Source organism: Marmota monax, unplaced genomic scaffold, assembly GCF_021218885.2.
Source record: "Marmota monax isolate L192 unplaced genomic scaffold, Marmota_monax_Labrador192_F-V1.1 WCK01_AAM20220418_F8-fsc00021, whole genome shotgun sequence".
NCBI lineage: Eukaryota > Metazoa > Chordata > Mammalia > Rodentia > Sciuridae > Marmota > Marmota monax.
The window spans coordinates 21,274,683-21,294,190 of record NW_026695228.1 but is presented as its reverse complement, the minus strand read 5'-3'; the positions used below and the strand labels follow the sequence as shown (position 1 = coordinate 21,294,190).

Below are 19,508 nucleotides of genomic sequence, written 5' to 3'. Positions count from 1 at the left end.
GGATGACCCATGGCATCCAGAGGCAGTCTGGGACAAGAGGCCAGTTCTCCCCAGGGGTAGGCCCAGTGACCAAGACAGTTGGGAGAATTTGAGGGGCCCAGGACAGAATAACCACTAGAGCACTTGCCTAGCATGTCCAGGGTCCTGGCTTCCATCCCCAGCATCGCAAAAAAAAAAAAAAAGAATTACAGGCTTCTTATTCAGAACTGGTGGCGTGATGGTGGTGGCCCACACAGCGGCGGCGCAAGCTGGAATCCCATGTCCCCAGGAAGCTGAAGCAGCCTGGGCAGCATAGCAAGACCCTGCCCCCGAAAAGTTCCACACTGGGGACTGCAGGGTGTCCAGCCAAACCTGGGACCCCCGGGACCAAATAGGTCGCCGCTCATGAGACCAGGCCCTCCTGAGGTCAACTTTGTGGGGGGACCTGCTGCTAACTGCCACGCTCCGTCTCCCCAGTGCTTGTCCATCGGGGTCCTCGACATCTTTGGGTTTGAAGACTTTGAGAGGAACAGCTTTGAACAGTTCTGCATCAACTACGCCAACGAGCAGCTCCAGTATTACTTCAATCAGCACATTTTTAAGCTAGAGCAGGTAAGAAAAAGGCCTTTTTGGGTTTTTTTCTTTTCTCCCGTGGTGGCTGAACGCACATAACCTAAGACTGACTGTCGGGGGCTAGGAGCCGGAGGCCCTGGGTTCCATCCCCAGTGCAGCCAAGAAAGAAGGAAGAATTCTTCCATCTGAGCCGTGGTTGAGTGTTGAGACGATAGCCACGGGGACAGGCGTCTCCATCACCTCCCATCCTCCCGCTGAGCTCTGCCTGGTCCCCTGCCCTGGCCACCGCCCTCATCCCACCTTCTCTGTGAATTGGCGACTCTGGACCCCACACCTGTGGGACCCTGGAGCACCAGCTGGTCTCCCTCCACAGCGTCCCATGTGTCAGCTGTTCCTTCCCTTTTTTTTTTTTCAGTTCTTCTGTTGTTATTTTTGGTTTTACGTGACAGTAAGGTGCACATGGGCATGTCACACGTGCTCGGAACACAACTTCCCACTGGGGTTGTACGCGATGTGCGCGAGATGCGGGGCTCTGACGGTGTGTCCTTACAGGAGCGCTCCTCCCAGTCCTCCCACTGTCTTCCCTGTTCCCGTCCCCGCTCCCTCCCCTTCGTTTCCCTTTGTCTAATCCAGTGAGCTCCTCTTCCCTCCTCCCCTCTCCTTGTTGTGTGTCACCTCCCACATATCAGAGAGAACATTTGGCCTTGGTTTTTTAGAATTGGCTTATTTCACTTAGCCTGACAGTCTCCAGTTCCATCCATTTGCCAGCAAATGCCATCATTTCATTCTTCTTTATGGCTGAGTGATATGGTTGTGTCTATGTACCATGTTTCTTAATCCGTTCATCTGTTGAAGGGCATCTAGGTTAGTTCCATAGCTTAGCTATTGTGAATTGAGCTGCTATAAACATTGATGTGGCTGGTCATTATAGTTACGTTGATTTTAAGTCCTTTTGGTATAAACTGAGGAGTGGGATGCGGGGTCAAACAGTGGTTCCACTCCAAGTTTTCTGGGGAATCTCCATACTGCTTTCCAGAGTGCTTGTACCAATTTGCAGTCCCACCAGCAATGTATGAGTGGGCCTTTTTCCCCACATCCTCGCCAACATATATTTGTATTCTTGATGATTGCCATTCTGACTGGAGTGAGATGGAATCTCAGTGTAGTTTTGTTTTTGTTTTTGTTTTTAATTTTTTTTTTTTTAGTTGTAGTTGCACCCAATACCTTAATTTATATGTGGTGCTGAGGATCATTCCCAGGGCCTCGCACGTGTGAATGGGCGGCTCTGGACCAGTGCTGGGTGAGCACTCTACCACTGAGCCCCAGCCCCAGCCCCTCGGTGTAGTTTTGATTTGCATTTCTCTAACTGCTGGAGACCTTGAACATGTTTTCATGTATTTGTTCATCATTTATTTGTATTTCTTCTTCTGTGAAGTGCCTGTTCAGCTCCTTTGCCCATCTGTTGATTGGATTATTTGGCTTTTTCGGTGCTGAGTATTTGAGTTCTTTGTATAGCATTTCTTCCCTTTAAAAGCTAAGTAACTGTGGATGGGCCACATTTTTTTTTATCTGGTCATCTGCTGAGTGGACACAGGGTTGCTGCTATGTTTGGGCGTGTGCATGATGCTGCTGTGAGCACGGCTGTCTCCTTTGGGCCTTGCTTTCCCTTCATTGGGGTGCATGGCCAGAGGTGGGGTTGCTGGGTCCTCTGGTAATTTTGTTTCATTCTGGGGGAAAGCACCACGCTGCCTTGCACAGTGGCTGTGCCCAAGGGAAAATGGAACGAGCTCACTCTGGAATCTCCCTGGGGGCGCAGAACACAGCGAACTTGCCCTGAAATTTTTCTGTGCCAAAGGAAAAATTGAGAAAAATCCCACCCAGCCCCAGATGAGGCACATGTTGGGAGGTGTTAAGCCTCAGATCATTTTTGGACCTCTGATGCCCAGGTGTGAAAAGTCCCTTCAACAGGTGAAGAACAGTTGACCTAGGGTGTGATCTGATCAGTGAAGGCAATGTTCTGCCTTAATGTCTTCTCAGTACTAGTCGTGGTCGTGCCCTGTATTACCCTCATGTTGGTGATTCTGGGGGATTTCTGTAAATATTTAGCTGGTTTTACCATCAAGCCTTCTGGCTTCAGAGCACTTGCAACACGGCTGGTTGGACCTGAGTTGTGCAGGAAGTGTGCAGTATCACCAGGCCTTGAGGGCTCACTGCAGGGGCAGGGACGAATACAAGATAGCTCCATCAATTTTTATTTGATTTCCCCAGTTTTTTAATATATGGGGTGTATCAGTTTGTGTTCTGTTGCTATAACAGACTACCTGGATCTGGGTACTTTATAAAAAAAGAGGTTTGTTTAGCTTACATTTTGGAGGCTGAGAGTAGCATGGTGCCTGCTCTGGCAAAGGCTCCCTGACAACCTCACATCACAGTGGATGGCATGAGAGCAGGCGCGGATGTGAGATATCACATGGCAGGACAGGAAGCCAGAGTCTGGGGAGGCCAGGCTCAGTCTTAACCACCCCAGGAGACTGACCAGGGTTTCATGGGAGATTTGTCATTTCTCCCTGAGGGCCACATCCTCGATGATAAACACTTTGAACTGGGCTCCTCCTCTATGGTGCCACCTCCTGGCATCACCACACTAGGGACCAAGGCTCCGTCCAACACATGGATCCTTGGGGGACAGATTCGGACAATATCCAGACCATAGTATGGGGTTAAGTTATCTTAAAGTTCATTTCACCTGGTTGGTTTTGACTTTTCTAATGTGGCTACTGGGGGCCGAGGGTGCAGCTCAGTAGTGGGTGATTGCCTAGCTCACAGGAGGCCCTGGTGAGGCCCTGGGTTCTGTTCCCAGCACCACCAAAAAAGAAAAGAAAAAGTGATGCTACTAGAAAATGTGAAGTTACACAGGTCCCTTGCGTTGTGTTCCTGTTGAACAGGTTAGCCCTGGGAGGGCTCGCAAACCCGCCTTCGGGCAGATCTGGCCACCCGCTGTGTTCATAAATAAAGTGCTGTTGGCCCCCACCCACTAATTCCCACTGCAGCACTAGACACTGGCCTGTGGCCCTTTAAACACCGTGTGCCGCCCCAGGGGCTCTAAGTGTGATGATTTTAAGCACCATGATGCTGTGGGCGACATTGGAGAACATGCCATTCTTGTTTTCTGTTGATGATTATTAGTTTATCTAATATCTTCATGTAATTATTAATATATTCATGTTGACATGTTAGTATAATTTGTTTTCGTATATTTCTATGTGAACAAACCTGTTTATACACAAGTGTTCATGTTCAGTCTAGTCAGCCCTCTGTGACTGTGGTTTATGCATCTACAGGTTCAGTCAACCTTGAATTGAAAATTTCCACCCAGGGGCTGGGGATGTGGCTCAAGCGGTAGCGCGCTCGCCTGGCATGCGTGCGGCCCGGGTTCGATCCTCAGCACCACATACAAACAAAGATGTTGTGTCCGCCAAATACTAAAAAATAAATATTAAAAAATTCTCTCTCTCTCTACCTCTATCTCTCTCACTCTCTCTTTAAAAAAAAAAAAAAAGAAAATTTCCACCCAAAAAAATTGGCACACACCTGTAATCCCAGCAACTCCGGAGGTTGAGGCAGGAGGATTGCAAGTTTGAGGCCAGCCTCAGCAACTTAGTGACACCCTGTCCTGTCTCAAAATAAAATTTGTTTTAAAAAGGCTGGGGATGTAGCTCGGTGGTAGAGTGCTCCTGGGTTCAATCCCCAATATGGAAATTAAAAATTGAGTGTTCTGAACCTGTATAGATTCTTTTTCTCATCCTGAACAATGCAATATAATATGTGGCACATAACACATACACTGTAGCAGATACTTGAGCATTCAAGGGTCTTGGTGTCTGAAGAGGGGGTGCAGCTCAGGGGATCGACACTCGCCCAGCCAGCAGGGCCCTGAACTCCATCCCCAGCACAGCAAGTAGAGTAAAGCGACCTAGTGTGGACTGACAGCCTGTGTGCCCGCCCTGCTGCAGGAGGAGTACCAGGGGGAGGGGATCGCCTGGCACAACATCGACTACACGGACAACGTGGGCTGCATCCAGCTCATCAGCAAGAAGCCCACCGGCCTCTTCCACCTGCTGGACGAGGAGAGCAAGTGAGTGTCCATGGCCCTGTCCGCCCCCGCCCAGCACGGCTGCACACAGGTGCCCAGTTAGACCCCTGAGTCCAGACCATCCTGCAGACTTCTCAGCTGCCCACACTCTGGCCACAGACCCTGAGCTCATGTGCACAGGATGCTCGTACTGCGTGCTTGCCGGGAAAGGAAGCACTCAGGTTCATTGGTGCGCTCTGGAGTGTCTGCGGGAGTCTCCAGTGAAGGACTGTGGACCTGGTTCCAGTCACAGGGATCAGGGTTGGCACATGCTGGTAAAGGGCAGCACAATATGTGAACACGGGGCCCAGGCACTGCCTGCTGTGGACTCCCCATTGAGCCCAGACCCCCCACACACCATCCTCAGGGCACCCTGAAGGCGGGAAAGGGTATCTAAAAAGCGCCTCATTCTCAGTAATCCAACTGCTGTCACTGAAATCAGGAGACACTGCCTTAGTCCCTCTGGCTGCCCCAGTGAACCAACCAGGGAGGTTAAAACAGCAGTTTTGCCAGGCACAGGGGCCCCCGCCTGTCAGCCCAGTGGCTTAGGAGGTTGAGGCAGGAGGATCATGAGTTCAAAGCCAACCTCAGCAATGGCCCGAAGCAACTCGACAAGACCCTGTCTCTAAATCAAAAATTTTTAAAGAGGGCTGGAAATGTAGGTCAGTTGTTGAACACCCCTGGGTTCAACCCCTCAATACCCTGCCCCCCAAAATACTAGCAGTCTCATCTCTCAGGGTCCTGGAATCCACAAACCCAAAATCAAGGTGTCACAGGGTCACACACCCTCCGCAGCCTCTAGGGGAGGATGCCTCCTGCCTCTTCAGCTTCAGGGCTCCGGCATCCCGCAGCTGTGGCCACATCACTCCAGTTGCTGCCTGTGTCTTCATGGCCTGCGCCCCATGTCCCTGTCCTTCCTGTCTCCTCTTCCTAAGAGGCCATCGGTCACACTGGACTAAGCCCACCCTGGCAACCTTAAATGTGTACAACTCTCGAGATGCTGTTTTCAACTAGGCACCTGGCGCGGGCCTGTGACCCCACCTATTTGGGAATCTGAGGCAAGAGGATCACAAGTTCAGGGCTAGCCTGGGCAACTGAGTGAGACATTGTCCCAAGATAAAACAAAAAGGGCTGGGATGTGGCTCAGTGGTGGAGCACTTGCGTAGCATGATTGGGGTCCCGAGTTCCATCCCAGCTCTACACACACACACACACACACACACCTGTCTCCAAATAAGATCATATCCACAGATGCTGGGGGTGAAGACATGCACACATCTTTATCGTAGCTCCTCCTTTGCCAGTGACGTCCCCACAGGGCTGAAAGGAGGCACACTGCATGCCTCAACCAAGTCCCCGCCCAGGCAGGCAGACGCATCCCCTTGCCACTGTGGTCCAGAATCAGAGGGTGGGAGCAAGGTCCTAGGAGGGACTGTGTCATCACAGCCTGGGAACTCGGGACAAGGGCCAGGCCTGTGAGCAAGCCCGGTCCCTCTTCTGACTTGCAGTTTCTGTTCATCGGGGATTTTTTTTTTTTTTTAATATGCATCAGTTGGGATTTTCTGAAACGGTACTCTTCAGTCCTGATGACGGAGGGTTTGGTGCCTTCATACCCTTTCCACAGCCCGGGAAGCCATGGGTCTGATAGTGGAGAACCTCCCCTGTCACCCGGTTAAGCCTTGAGCCCGTGTTGGCAGCTTGCCGTGGCGCTGTCTACACCTGTGGTGGGGCTGGGCCCAGGCGTGGCACTGCCCTCCTGGAAGCGGGACTAGCCAAGTGCAAGGAGTCCCTGTTCTGCCCCTGCAGCCTCTCCAGCTGGGAGCAGGGCGGACCCCTTCCAGGGCACACGTCCAGGTGCAGAGGGCCCTGTGGCGGGGGCCACTGTCTCCTGGGATCACTGTGAAGAGCTGCCCACAGTGGACCCAGGTCCAGGCCTCCCCTGGGACGAGTGTCTACAGACACCATCAAACCCGGTTAGTGGTCCCTCCAGCCCCCTAGAGAACAGCCACAGGGGACAGAAGGGGCCACCTGCACCTGAGCTTCGGGTCTCGTTGGCACCTGGGTGTGGCTGCTGGTGCAGTGGCAGGATCACAATCTGGGCGCCTGCTCAGCATGCAGCACGAAGCTGAGGCCACCTCCCTGCTCCGTCCTCGTTCCCCGGCCCTCTGCCCACAGAGCGCTCTGTAGCTGGCCCCAAGCACCCGCCCAGAGGCTGCAACGAGAAACGCAGAGCAGGTCACTAGCCACTGTCGGTTAAAGATCTCACTCTCTCCCCAGCTTCCCCCACGCCACGAGCCAGACCCTGCTGGCCAAGTTCAAACAGCAGCACGAAGACAACAAGTACTTCCTGGGCACCCCAGTCATGGAACCCGCATTCATCATCCAGCATTTTGCGGGAAAAGTGAAATACCAAATCAAGGTATGTGTCTACCCGGCAGCCACTGGCAGGGCGCCAGAAAGCCACGTGTGGTTGGAACACGGCGCGCGGAGGGCCCTGCCCTGGGGCACTTGCCAGTTCATCTGGAACATGCCGTGAATCCCTGCTGAAGTACCCGAGCCCCTCGCTTCAGGAATGGCAGTCTGCTGCTGGGATGGCACCTGTCCCCCAGGCCACCCCTGCCCACCCCAGCCTCTGAGTGTCGGTGGGTGACACTGGTGGGTGACCACCCACATCATCCCCTACCAGGACTTCCGGGAGAAAAACATGGACTACATGCGTCCCGACATCGTGGCCCTTCTGCGGGGCAGTGATAGCTCCTACGTCCGGGAGCTCATCGGCATGGAGCCCGTGGCTGTATTCCGCTGGGCCGTGCTCCGGGCCGCCATCCGGGCCATGGCCGTGATGCGGGAGGCCGGGCGTCTGCGGGCCGAGAGAGCTGAGAAGGCTGCAGGTAGGAGCCTAGGGACCACCTACTCCGCCGAGCGTCATTGTTGCAAGGGGGACATTCACAGTTCGATTTAAATTGAACATGTCAGCAGCATTTAGGAAATGTTCACAACCACTACCCTCGCTCACTCGAGATCGCTGCCATCGTCCCCAACAGAAACTGCAGCCGGCACTCGGTCCCCTAGGGGCTCCCAGAATCCAGACTCCATGGGCCCGTCCCTTCTGTGCACTGGCCTAGTGTTGGCACAGGCCCTGCACATGTCCTTTCAGAGAGTTTTTTTTGGTACCAGGCACTGAACCCAAGGGTGCTTCACCGCTGAGCCACATACCCAGCCTTTTTTGTATTTTATTTAGAGCCAGCATCTCACTGAGTTGCTCAGGACCTCACTAAGTTGCTGAGGCTGGCTTTGAGCTCATGATTCTCCTGCCTCAGCCTCCCGAGCCACTGGGATGACAGGCGTGTGCCACTGCGCCTGGCTTCTCAGACTTTCCCATCATCTCCAGGTGACTTAGAGTACTTACTGTGGCATTGACCCTGTGTGCATGTTGCTCATTATTCTTATGCTGTATTGTTATTGACTAGAAAAATGCATTTTTTTTCCCAAATATTTCTGACCCACGGTTGGTTAATCTGAGCATATAGAACCTGTGGACATGGAGGGGCCCAGGTGTGTGACCTGACCTCACATGAGCCTCAAGACAGACAGCCACGTCCCCACTTTTCCTGGAGGAGCGTGAGGCCCCGCATCTGAGTGGCTCGGCTCAGTCTCACACCTCCACACTCCACTCGTGGACTTCGACTTCAGGGCCAGCCAGGGGCTTCCGTTTTCTGGGTATAGACTAAGGAGGATGGTGGAGCCCTCCCAAGGGCAGGGAAGGAGCGCCCATTCTTGGGGTGAAGAGTCAGCTTCTGCTTTGCCCAGAGTCCAATGACAATCTGCTGCTCCCCCTGGCACTGGCGATGAAACCCAGGGCCTGAGCTCAGCCACGTCCCCAGCCCACAAGCTGCTTTTTAAGATGTGTCAACCAGGGCTGGGGTGGAGCTGAGTGGACGGCAAGTGCTTAGCATGCATCAGCCCTGGGCTCCACCCTCAGCACCAAAAACCAACAAAAACGGCTAAAGAGGAGCCGGGCTGGGGCTCAACGGTAGAGCGCTTGCCTAGCATGCGTGAGGCACTGGGTTCGATCCTCAGCACCACATAAAAGTAAATGAACAAAATATCAATGTCCAAAAAATATTTTTAAAATATTACAAAAATATATTTAAAAAATCAAAGAGGAGTCTCTGCAGAAAAGATAAGGCCACTGGGCCCAGGGAGGCCCTTCCAAGTAACACCCACTTTGTCCCCAGCAGGTATGGGCAGCCCTGGTGCCCAGAGTCACCTGGGAGAACTGCCAAGAGGAGCCAACACCCCATCAGAAAAACTATACCGGTGAGCAGGATTTTGATTTGTGCAAACTGAAACTATTAGATAGTAGCCTTGTTCAAGTATGGTGGCACACGCCTATAATCCCAGCATCTCAGGAGGCCAAGGCAGGAGGATCGTAAGTTCTAGGTCAGCCTGGGAAACTGGCAAGACCCTGTCTCAATATAAAATTAAAAAGGCTGGGAGCCAGGTATCATGGTGCAGGCCTGTGGTTCCAATGGCTCTGGAGGCTGAGGTAGGAGGCTGGCTTGAATTTGAGGATGACCTAGGCAACAGAGTGAGGCTCCCATCTCAAAAGAAGAGAAGAAAAGGAACTCTTTAAGCCACATGAGAAAGGCACGCAGAGTGTGCTGGTGGATTCTGTGAGGAACACAAGTGCAAAGACCCTGGGGCAGTCCAATCCCTGACTTCCTTTCCAAAACTCACAAATTCCCAAGGAAGAAGTCCCTAAATTTTTGAAATGAAAAAGCTATTTCTTAAAAAAAAAAAAAAAAAAAGAAGTCATTTTGTTTTCAAGTCCTTTGAAGCAAAACTTCTTCAGAGAAGAAGTCCTAAAATTCTGAATGTAGGTAGAGCTGTGTGTGGTTTGTCTGGAGGAGACATTGTGTCTGACCCCACCCCCACTCTCAGTAACTGCTTCTAAATTCACTTTTTCACCCAAATGGGGGCAAATGAAAGAACACATTCCTCCATTTGATCACGTGACATTCGGGGATTTTTTTTCATTTTTATTCTTTTCCCCCGGAAGTGGCCTGTGACCTGCATGTGCAGCGTGGGCCTGCCCAGGGCCTGGCCCGGGCCGCGAGCCCTGCCCAGCGTGCGTTAAGTTCACACAGCTTCTCCCTTGCAGCGGCTCAGTGCTAGATTTCTCATTTGACTGCTCTGAGGAGTTCGATATTAACGCTTTTGAGGACATCATTGCTTTCTATGAAAGCAAGAAGTAAGTAGAAGCAGGGCCTTCGAACCCGAGACCAGGGAGGCACACTGAGAGGAGCGTCTCCTGAGGCCACCAGGGCACACAGGCCTGCGGGCAGCGCCCCTGCCATGTCTGGCCAGATTGGGGGGAAGGGGTGGGCTGAGCCATGACCCCTTGTAAGCTACGTGGAGGTCACTTAGGAGTGGCCAGGAGATGTAACCTCTGCTGTCTTTGCTCTGTGCCTCCCTGGAGGGTGACGGAGCGGAGGTAAGTGTGGCTGGGGCACTTGGCACGGTGCATGGAGCACAGAGGAGGGCTGCAGTCGGGTCCTCCCCGCACCGCCCGGAGCTGAGACAGGCATTGTTGGGTCACTGGAGGGCAACAGGTACAGCTCAGGGCAGGGCACTCGCCCAGCACACGCCAGGCCCCGGGCCCCAGCGCAGCACTGCAAAAAATTAAAAAAAAAAAAAAATACGGAATGAGAAATCTTTAAAAAAGAGAAAAAGAATCATTTCCGAAAGTTTCATTGAAGACATCTGTAACTGAGATGTGCATCGTTACTGATCATTGGCTCCTCTGAGCCATTGACCTTGTGCGCTCGTGGCTGTGGGGCACAGGCCAGAGTGGGGCACACGGAACTCTCTGGGGTCACCCTGCCCTCCAACCAGGGTCTCTCAGGTCATGCTCTGCGGTGGGGCGTCCTGCACCCTGTAGGTGTGGAGTAGCAGCCCGCCCTCTGCCCACCAGAGGCTGGTGGCCCCTGCATCCCAGCCATGGCCACGCAAATATCCCCAGGAACCAGCATCTCCTGGGAGGTGAGGCAGCATCACCCACGGTACCCAGATCCAAATCCCTTGCTCCCAGGGCCTTCACGAAGCCCACTGGGAAGACGGTACCTAACCACAGACTCGGAGAGATGCTAGCCGGCTCTTTCACAGAGCCTCCCGGTCTGACCCGGGCAGCCCCTCGCTGGGTCCTCAGGTTCCAGAAGGCTCTCACTAGGAGACCTTTGCAGTGACTGGAGATGCTGTGTTGCTGGACGTTTGCCCCAGGACTCAGGGACAGCAGCTACTCCTGACCAAGGCCCCCTTGGTGAAGGGAGCAGAGTAGTGTCCAGCTCCAGCAGTGCCCAGCTGCATGTTTCTGCTCTGGTGGCCTAGGGACATCCCGATTGGCACTGGGACCCTGAGGTGGTGGGTCTGCGGCTCTAACTCTATCTTCTCTCTGTCACTGGGTCCCCCTCCTCCCCTCAGCGATTTGCATAACCAAATCATCAAGAGCATCAAAGGACTGCCCTGGCAGGGCGAGGACCCCCGTAGGCTTCTCCAGTCCCTCAGTCGGCTCCAGAAACCCCGCGCCTTCATCCTGTGAGTCCCCCAGGCCCCCTACGAGTGCAACAGCCGCCTCTGCTCCCAGGGCCCTGGCCAGCCTGCGGCTTCCTAAATTGAATTGGCCACTAAAAACGCTGCTCTGTCTTAGGGCTTTGCTCTCATGCCAGCCGTAGCTGAATGGCTTTCCTAATACCTCGTCCCTGTGTTGAGCTGGGCCAAGGGCCTGCCGCGGGCTTCCTTGCGCACAGCACTGCCTAGGAGCGTGTCCTGCCCTTGAACGTGCCCTCTCTGCCCCGCCCGCTGGTAGAGAAGAGCTTGCCCCCACCGAGTAGAGCTCCACCGAGACCCTCTGCTCAGTTGCCACAGGCCCGACACTCAGCCTTCAGCCTCCCTCTCAGACCAGGGTGGTGGCTCAGACCTGTGTTGTGCTGAGCCAGTACCAGGCAGCTGGCAGCCTCTGCCTCCAGGGCATCCAAACCCTCACTGCCAGTCATGACACAGCCTGCTGAAAGTGGTACTTGTGACCACAAGGAAGCCAGGGGGTTTTGGTTGCTTTGGGCGGGGGATATTCTTTTTTTCTTTTTTTTTTTTTTTTTTTCTCTTTGAGACTGGGTCCCACCATGTTGCTCCTGGGCTCCAGTGCCCCATGGTCCTCCTGCCTCAGCCTCCCGAGTAGGTGCAGGTGTGCACCCCCCAGCCCCCACCCCCGTCCTGGTGAGAGTGAGCATTTCAGTGCATTTTTGTGGTGCCTTATTTTGCCCACAAGGATTCAGACGAGACCTGGCACCTCGTGGGCCTAGCACCTCCCCGGCAAGTTCAAGCCCAGCCTCAGCACCTGGCAAGACCCTGTCTCAACCTGGAAAGGGCTGGGGTAGAGCATAGAGTTGTGCTGCCATTGACTTTTCTCCTGGTCTTCGAGATCCCGTGAGTGAGGTTGGGTGGAGCTTAGTGGTGGAGTACTTGCCTGGCCTGTGTGAGGCCCTGGGCCCCCAGCATCACTTGAAGAGGGAGTCCAGGAGGCGAGAAAAAGGACTTTGCCCCATCCCTTGGTCAAAAGTTCCGGCCTTTGTGTTTCCTTGACACCATCAGGAGTCCAAGGCGCTCCCAGGGCTGGAGCAGTAGAGCATTTGCCCAGGCGAGGCCCTGGGTTGTACCCCTAGTTTCATTAAAAAATAAAATAAAAGGAACACACCTGTGATGCCCAGAGCTTGGCAGGCTGAGGCAGGAGGATCGCAAGTTCAAGGCCAGCCTCAGCAACTTGGCAGTGCCCTAAGCAACTAACCAGATCCTGTCTCCAAATAAGAATACAAAGGGCTGGGGATGTGGCTCAGTGGCTTAGCACCCCTGGATTCAATCCCCAGCACCAAAATAATAAGTGCATAAAATAAAAGGAGCCCCTGCCCAGGCCATTTTAATAGCCCTGTGCAGGGGGGTCCCTGTGGTGTGGATCTGCTTGGCCCAGCAGATAGGGCCAGGGCACCCTGGTAGCCCCAGGACTACGCAGGGCCTCCAGTGCTCCAGGCAGGTCGTCCCCTTCTTATTTCTGACATGTCCACTCCTGCCAAGCCCGGCCTCAGTGCGAGCCGTCCCTGTGGATTACTGGCCACCTGCGCCTACTCCCTGGGCATCCAGGTGGCCCCCAGACCAGATGCTCATCTCATTGCTATCTCATGTCACCTTGGGTGGCCACAGCAGAGTCCTGCCATCACTGTGGTGACCCTACACCCATGGGCGTGGCTGAAGCGCGCGTGCAGGCCGGAGCCCGCTGGGCGTCTGCAGAGGTGGCGGTCGCTGGCTGCACTTGTGCCTGTCGCTATCTCCAGCTGCGTCCCCTCCGTCTCTCTCTAACCCACAGGCGTGGCTTGCTGAACTAACCCAGATCCACACACTGTGTTCCTTTTGTTCACAAAACCATTTTTAATATTTTGACAGGAAGAGTAAAGGTATCAAACAAAAGCAGATCATTCCAAAGGTAAAGCCCGCGCCACGCTCAGAGAAGCCTTGCGTTCTCCCAGCTCCAGGCACCTGGCTCCGGCGGCCTCCAGAAAACGGGGCAGGGCGTGTCCAGAGCCTGGGCTCCATCCCCAGCACCGCAAAAATAATAGCTTCCTCATGGTGAAACCATCTGGGGTCTCTGGGGGGGGTCCTAGAAGTAAACCTGAGGTGGGGGTATCTGCTCAAGCGGGTGCCGAGGGGCTCTCAGGGGGAGGCTGAGAGCGCGAGGGTTGGAGCCAGGCTCGGCCCAGCTGACCTGTCCTTGATCTAGTGCTGCAGGGAGCCCTGGAGGGTCCACTGTCCCATCCACAGGCAGTGGGACCCTTGTCTTTACCTGCCCCCCGGGTCAGTCACTGGCTGTGGGCCACCTCTGGAGGACACGATGGGACAGAGACCTCCCAGGTGCTGGTTCTGTTTCCGTGTGTAGTCGTCCCTCAGTGTCCAAGGGTACAATTGCAGGACCCCCCCCAGATTCCAACCCTTGGAGCTCACGTCCCTTCTGTAAATGGCAGAGTGTTTGCATAGAACCTTCACACACCTTGTGTGGGCTCTGAGTCATCTCTAGATGACGTAGTACCCAGTGCAATGTCAGTGTCACATAAATAGTCTTACACTGTGTTGTCTAGGCAACCGTGACAAGAAATAAAAAGTCTGCACGTGTTTAGTAGGGATGCAGATACAGGTTGACCACCCCTATGGGAAATTCTTGGGACCAGAAGCGTTTCAGTTTGGGTTTGTTTGTTTGTTTGTTTTGGTTTTTTGTTTTTTTGTTTTTTTTTTTGTTTTTTTTTAGGATTTTGGAATACTTGCATATATGTAACCAGGTGTCTGGGGATGGGATCCAAGTCTGAATACGAAATTAATTCATTTGTTTCACATACACATTATGCATGTAGCCTGAAAGTACTTTCATACAATATTTTTAATAACTTTGTGCACGAAACAAAATCTCGTAGTGTGGAATTTTCAATTTGTGGCACCAGGTGGTCTCTCAAAAGTTTCAGACTTTGGCCAGGTGCAGTGGCCCACACCTGTCATCCCAGTGACTGGAGGCTGAGGCAGGAGGATTACAAGTTCAAAGCCAGCCTCAGTAAGTTAGCAAGGCCCTAAGCAACTTAGCAAGACCCTGTCTTGAGATTTAAAAAATTAAAAAAGGCTAGGATGTGGCTCAGTGGCTAAGCACCCCTGGGTTCAATCCCTTGCACCAAAAAATAAAATTTCAGGTTTGCAGCATTTCAGGTTGGTGAATTAGGGGTGCTCGACCTGTATTTTTGATCTGAGGTTGTTTGAGTCTGCGATGTGGAGCCCTGGGATCTGGACAGGCACCTGTACTGTGTGCACATGGCTTATGAAGCTTAGAAAAGACTCAAGAACCACCTCTCAGCTTAGTCTGCAGAGAGGGCGGGGCCAGTTCGCCCATGTAGAAGAGCACACCAGGGAGCTGGAGGCGGGCAGCAGGGACGGCACATTCCTTGGCTCAGGTCATGTTCGTGGTAATGAGCCGCAGAGGGAAGCTGGGCTGGCAGCACTGGCTTCCTCTCCTAGACCAGAGGAGGGGAGAGGGCGCGGCAGGCACTGGGGCCTCAGAAGAGGCAACATGTCAGCCGGGTGCAGTAGCCCACACCTGTAATGCTAGCAACTCAGGAGGCTGAGGCAGGAGGATCTCAAGTTCCAGGCCAGCCTCAGCAACTTAGTGAGACCCTGCCGCAAACATAGAAAGGGCTGACGTATAGTTCAGTGGTAGGGCAGTAGCCTAGCATATGTGAGGCCCTGGGTTCCATCCCCAGCACGCAACATGCACATGCACACGCATATGCACGTGCACATGCACATGCATACACACATACTTGCTCTCTGCACCAGATCAGCACATCTGCAGGGAGTGCAACTCACACTTGGTCTACTGTCCCCACCATCCCCACCTGGAGCACCTGCTTCACACACACCCTGCCCTAGCCCTGGGGATATTCATGCTGCCCCCTGTGCTCTCCGGGCTGTGGGAGGGCAGGCCAGACCCCAAGTGTCTGTTGTAGAACCTGCTGGACTCCAAGTCCCTGAAGCTCATCATCAGCATGACCCTGCATGACCGCACCACCAAGTCCCTGCTGCACCTGCACAAGAAGAAGAAGCCACCCAGCATCAGCGCTCAGTTCCAGGTGGGTGGTCTTAAGGCACTGGCCAGCTGAGATCCAGCAGGCACCTGCCAGCTCTTCCCAGGGTCCCTGACCTTGGCAGTGGGGGCAGCAGGGCTTCGTCTGTTGGGGACCCCTGTGCACTGTAGGTATTTAGCAGGTATCTGGAGTTGGCTCATTAGTGCCAGGAGCACTGTCCCCATTTGTGACAACGACTACCGATGCCTCTTGGGGGGGGCAGAATACCCCTACTTGAGAACTACTAAGTTTAAAGAAACATAAGTTACTACCAAACCATTTCCTTGGTTTCCCTTTTTCTCCCTGGCTGCCAGGAAGCTCAGAAACACATAGGGAGCTCGTAAGCTATTAATCCTTACTGTTAGGTTTCTTATTCCATTTGTCAGAAACCTGAGTCATCTGTCCCCACCGAAGCTCTTTGGTAATAACCTCAGGTGGAGGCACCCATAAATCCTTTCTGGCCCCACAAGCCCTCCCGAATCTGAGGCGTGTTTTAAACCCTCGGAGTTTATCTGCTCCCCTGCCCCCAGCCCCTACCTGTCTGGCCCTGGAAAGAGGCAGCTGCCAGCGTGGGGACCCCACAGCTGCTCTGCCGCACAGACCCGCCCCTCCCCCCGGGCTGCCCCACTCAGCACAAACGTCCTTCTTTCCCAGACGTCCCTGAACAAGCTCCTGGAGGCCCTGGGGAAGGCGGAGCCCTTCTTCATCCGCTGCATCCGCTCCAATGCTGAGAAGGTGAGGGGCCCTGGGATGAAGCCCCAGGAACAGTCCTGCGTCTGCAGCCTCCACGGGAGAGGGGCGGGCCACCGCCCAGGAGGACTCAGGGAGCTGAGCATCACCACGGTGCCAGGGGGTCAGAGGACAGCAAGGGTGACCAGCCTGCGCAGGGCCACTGCAGCAGAGCCCCAGAGAAGACCCCGTGGGCGGGACAGGCCCAGAGCAGCCATTGCAGAGAGCGAACCAGGAAGCAGACCTCACGGATGAGCAGACCGAGGCTCCAAGGAGCAGGGCCCTGTGCTCACTGCAGAGGTTTCTAGAAAGAGCAAGCCTCAGTAGAGGCCCTGGCTGAGGCTCAGCCCTCAGTGCCAGGCTTCCTTCACCCTAGAGGTCCGCTCTGTCCCCAAGAGGAAGACTTGGGCTTTGCCAAGGGCCCCTCAGGGACATGTGTTCCTCCATTGGCTAAAGTGGACACCCAGGCGGGGTCCGTAGGCAACTCCATCCTCTTCCTCCTCACTCCTTGTCCCTGCTGGTCACAGTCCTGTCTCTCCTGTTCCTGGGACACGTGTGCCAGCATCCAGAGCCCAGCTGCTCGCCCACAGTCACACTCAGGCTCCTCTCATGTCGGAATTCCTGCCCAAGCGCAGGCTGTGGGGGCCGCGCACGCCACGGGTACCAGGTCAGCGGACCCAGCTCTGTGTTGGGGCGTCCTGGGCCCTGTGGGGTGTCAAGTGGTACCCTTGGCCTTTATCCACCCACCCTGTGACAACCCTTCCTTTGGTCCTTAAAAGACACAGTATGCCATTCCTGACTGTCGCCCACCCTGGCTGGAAGCCCCCTGAGGCAGTGCCGGCCCCTCCCACTACCCTTGGCTCCTTTCCCCTCTGGGCCTTCACCCCATATCCCCTGTCCCATCCCTCCTCAGGACTCAGCCTGCTGCCTTCTCTCCCGGGACACCTCCCACAGGTGCCTGGGCAGCATCCAACCCATAATACACATGTCTGGCCCCCGAACCGTACTGCCCAACCCCCACATCTACCCAGCGTGTGGCATAGAGGATGAGTCCAGCACGGTTTTGAGTGGGTCGTGGTCGTAAAAGAATTTTTTGCAGCAAATTAGCACACGCAGAAAGATGTGGCTCCCGTGTCCAGGGTGCCAGGAATTGGAACAGAGCAGATAGGGATTTTCCTAGAGGAGCCAACATTGTGAGCACGGCTGAGCAGTTGGTTTCTTTGTCCCAGAAAGACTATCTGGAACCTCCAAGGCCTTCCAGCTCCTGTGCTAGGGACACTCCCAGGCCAGCCGGGCCCCAGGAGGAAGCACAGCCTGAGTCCATAGCTAGAATCACAGAGGCGGTGGTCATGTGGGGATTGACCCTCAACTCACAGCCTGCGCCCCCACCTTGCTTGGGCACGGGCCCTGATGGCTCATGTGTGTGCGTTACAGAAAGAGCTGTGTTTCGATGACGAGCTGGTCCTGCAGCAGCTGCGCTACACCGGCATGCTGGAGACGGTGCGCATCCGGCGATCTGGCTACAGTGCAAAGTACACGTTCCAGGTAGGCCCGCAGGGACACGGCTGCTGTGACCCAACAGAGGGCCGGGCCAGCCGCCACCTCTTCAGAGAGAGCAAGTCTCCAGAGCTAAGTCCAGCTGCTGACTTTATGCCCAGGCTTCTCCGCCAGGGCAGCGTTGGCACTTGGAGTGGCCAATTCTCTATTGTGGAGGCACAAGTTTCCTTGGCAGAGGTGGCTAGTCTCAGGCCAGACCTGGAGAAGCACAGTGTTAAACCAAGCCCGGAAGCACACAGGCAGGGCCCTATGTTGAGCATCTTCTGGAATTCATGTTCATATTGGCTTTTTGCTTTTGGTGTTTTCATTTTGCAGCGCTAGGGGTGGAAACCAAGCCCTCGCACGAGCTCGGCAAGTGCTCTACCACGGAGCCACGCCCCAGCCCAGGCAGCACTTTTATACCCAGCTGTTTTTTTCTGCCTACCGCCAACAAAAGGCTCTTTGTTGCTACTTTTGCAAGGTAGAAGCCGGAGCCTGGGCCAGGGTTAGAACCGGTGGTCAAGCATTTGCCTGTCATGTGCAAGGTCCGGGCTCCGTCTCGAGCACTGCAGGAAAGAAGCAAAGCAAAGCCTGAGCCTAAGTAGACGGTGACTTCAGAGATGGCTCCCTGGGTTTTCTCCAAAGACCAGCTCCCCAGGAGCATCACGGTTGACATCTAGAGCCAGGTCATTCTTTGCAGTGTGGCCATTCTGTGAACTGTAAAGTCGCGAGCACTGTGGCCTCTTTGAAGTTGCTGAGACTAGGCTTGAACTTGGGACTCTCCTGCCACAGCTTCCCTAGGCGCTGAGGTCACAGGCGTGCCTCACCACAGCCAGCACTATGTGCAGATAGGAGAGGCCCAATGATAGGAACGGGGACCTGCTGGCGTGTTACACAAACGCATGTCCCTGAAATATCTGAAACACACGTGGCCCTCTGTATCCATGGGTTCAGCGTCCGTGGACCTGATCAATCTCAGACCAAAAAAATCGGGGGCAGGGGGTTACTGTACTCAACTCGTACAGACTTTCTTCTCTTCTGACTCCCTGTGTGTACAACTATGTCCACAGCACGTATGTCATGGTCAGTATTCTAAGTCGTCTAGAAATGGTTAAAGTCCACAGGAGGATCACGTAGGCTTTATGCAAATATTACACCATTTTACAGAAGGAACTTGAGCACCCATGGGTTTTGGTGACTAAGCAGGGTCCTGGAGCCAGTCCCCTCCAGGCAGGCGACCATGTGCTTACTGAAACACGTATCCGCTCGTGCTGGAGTCCCATGGCCAAGAGCTTATCTAGCCTGCACAAGGCCCTGGATTCTGTCCCTCACACTGCAAGGAACACAGGCGTTATCTCCAGCTTTTGTCCAGCCCTTTAATGAGCCATATGATGAGAGCCCCGCAAAGGTGACACCATCTCCCCAGAGATGGAGCATTGGCTCTGTGTGTCTGCAATGGTCTTTAGCTTGAAGCTGTCACAGACTGTCCACAGCTTTGTGTCTCCGTGTGTTGGCTAAGCTGGGCTGGGGTGCGGTGCCGTGGTAGAGCACCCGGACTCGACCCCCAGAACTGCAAAGAGAAGAGACACTCACACTTCTTGGCCCCACCCCCGTAGGACTTCACAGAGCAGTTCCAGGTGCTGCTCCCCAAAAACGCCCAGCCCTGCAGGGAGGTCATCGCTGCCCTCCTGGAGAAGATGAACGTGGACAAGAGGAGCTACCAGATCGGGAAGACCAAGGTCAGCACTCTGCTGTGGACCCACGCCCCCACCCCGCTCTGCACCCCCCACACCTCTCCTGCTCTGAGGCCCACAGGTCCTGGTGGAGCCGCGCACTCCTCAGGACCAGTGCCC

At 54.4% G+C, this 19,508-nt stretch overlaps 1 protein-coding gene across 16 annotated transcripts in view; it reads left to right on the top strand.

Annotated features, from left to right (window-relative positions):
• Positions 1 to 19,508, top strand: part of Myo9b (myosin IXB) — a 96,077-nt gene that overhangs the window by 59,567 nt on the left and 17,002 nt on the right. For 7 of the 16 annotated variants that reach the window (XM_046437549.2, XM_058576605.1, XM_058576606.1 and 4 more), the window contains 12 exons: positions 457 to 591; positions 4,566 to 4,687; positions 6,962 to 7,103; positions 7,371 to 7,575; positions 8,923 to 9,004; positions 9,849 to 9,938; positions 11,168 to 11,281; positions 13,178 to 13,217; positions 15,274 to 15,396; positions 16,045 to 16,125; positions 17,554 to 17,664; positions 19,272 to 19,394. In XM_046437549.2, coding sequence (XP_046293505.1) covers positions 457 to 591; positions 4,566 to 4,687; positions 6,962 to 7,103; positions 7,371 to 7,575; positions 8,923 to 9,004; positions 9,849 to 9,938; positions 11,168 to 11,281; positions 13,178 to 13,217; positions 15,274 to 15,396; positions 16,045 to 16,125; positions 17,554 to 17,664; positions 19,272 to 19,394 — 1,368 coding nt within the window. The remainder of the gene's footprint in view (positions 1 to 456; positions 592 to 4,565; positions 4,688 to 6,961; positions 7,104 to 7,370; positions 7,576 to 8,922; positions 9,005 to 9,848; positions 9,939 to 11,167; positions 11,282 to 13,177; positions 13,218 to 15,273; positions 15,397 to 16,044; positions 16,126 to 17,553; positions 17,665 to 19,271; positions 19,395 to 19,508) is intronic. The other 9 variants (XM_058576613.1, XM_046437555.2, XM_058576611.1 and 6 more) reach the window with 6 other exon arrangements.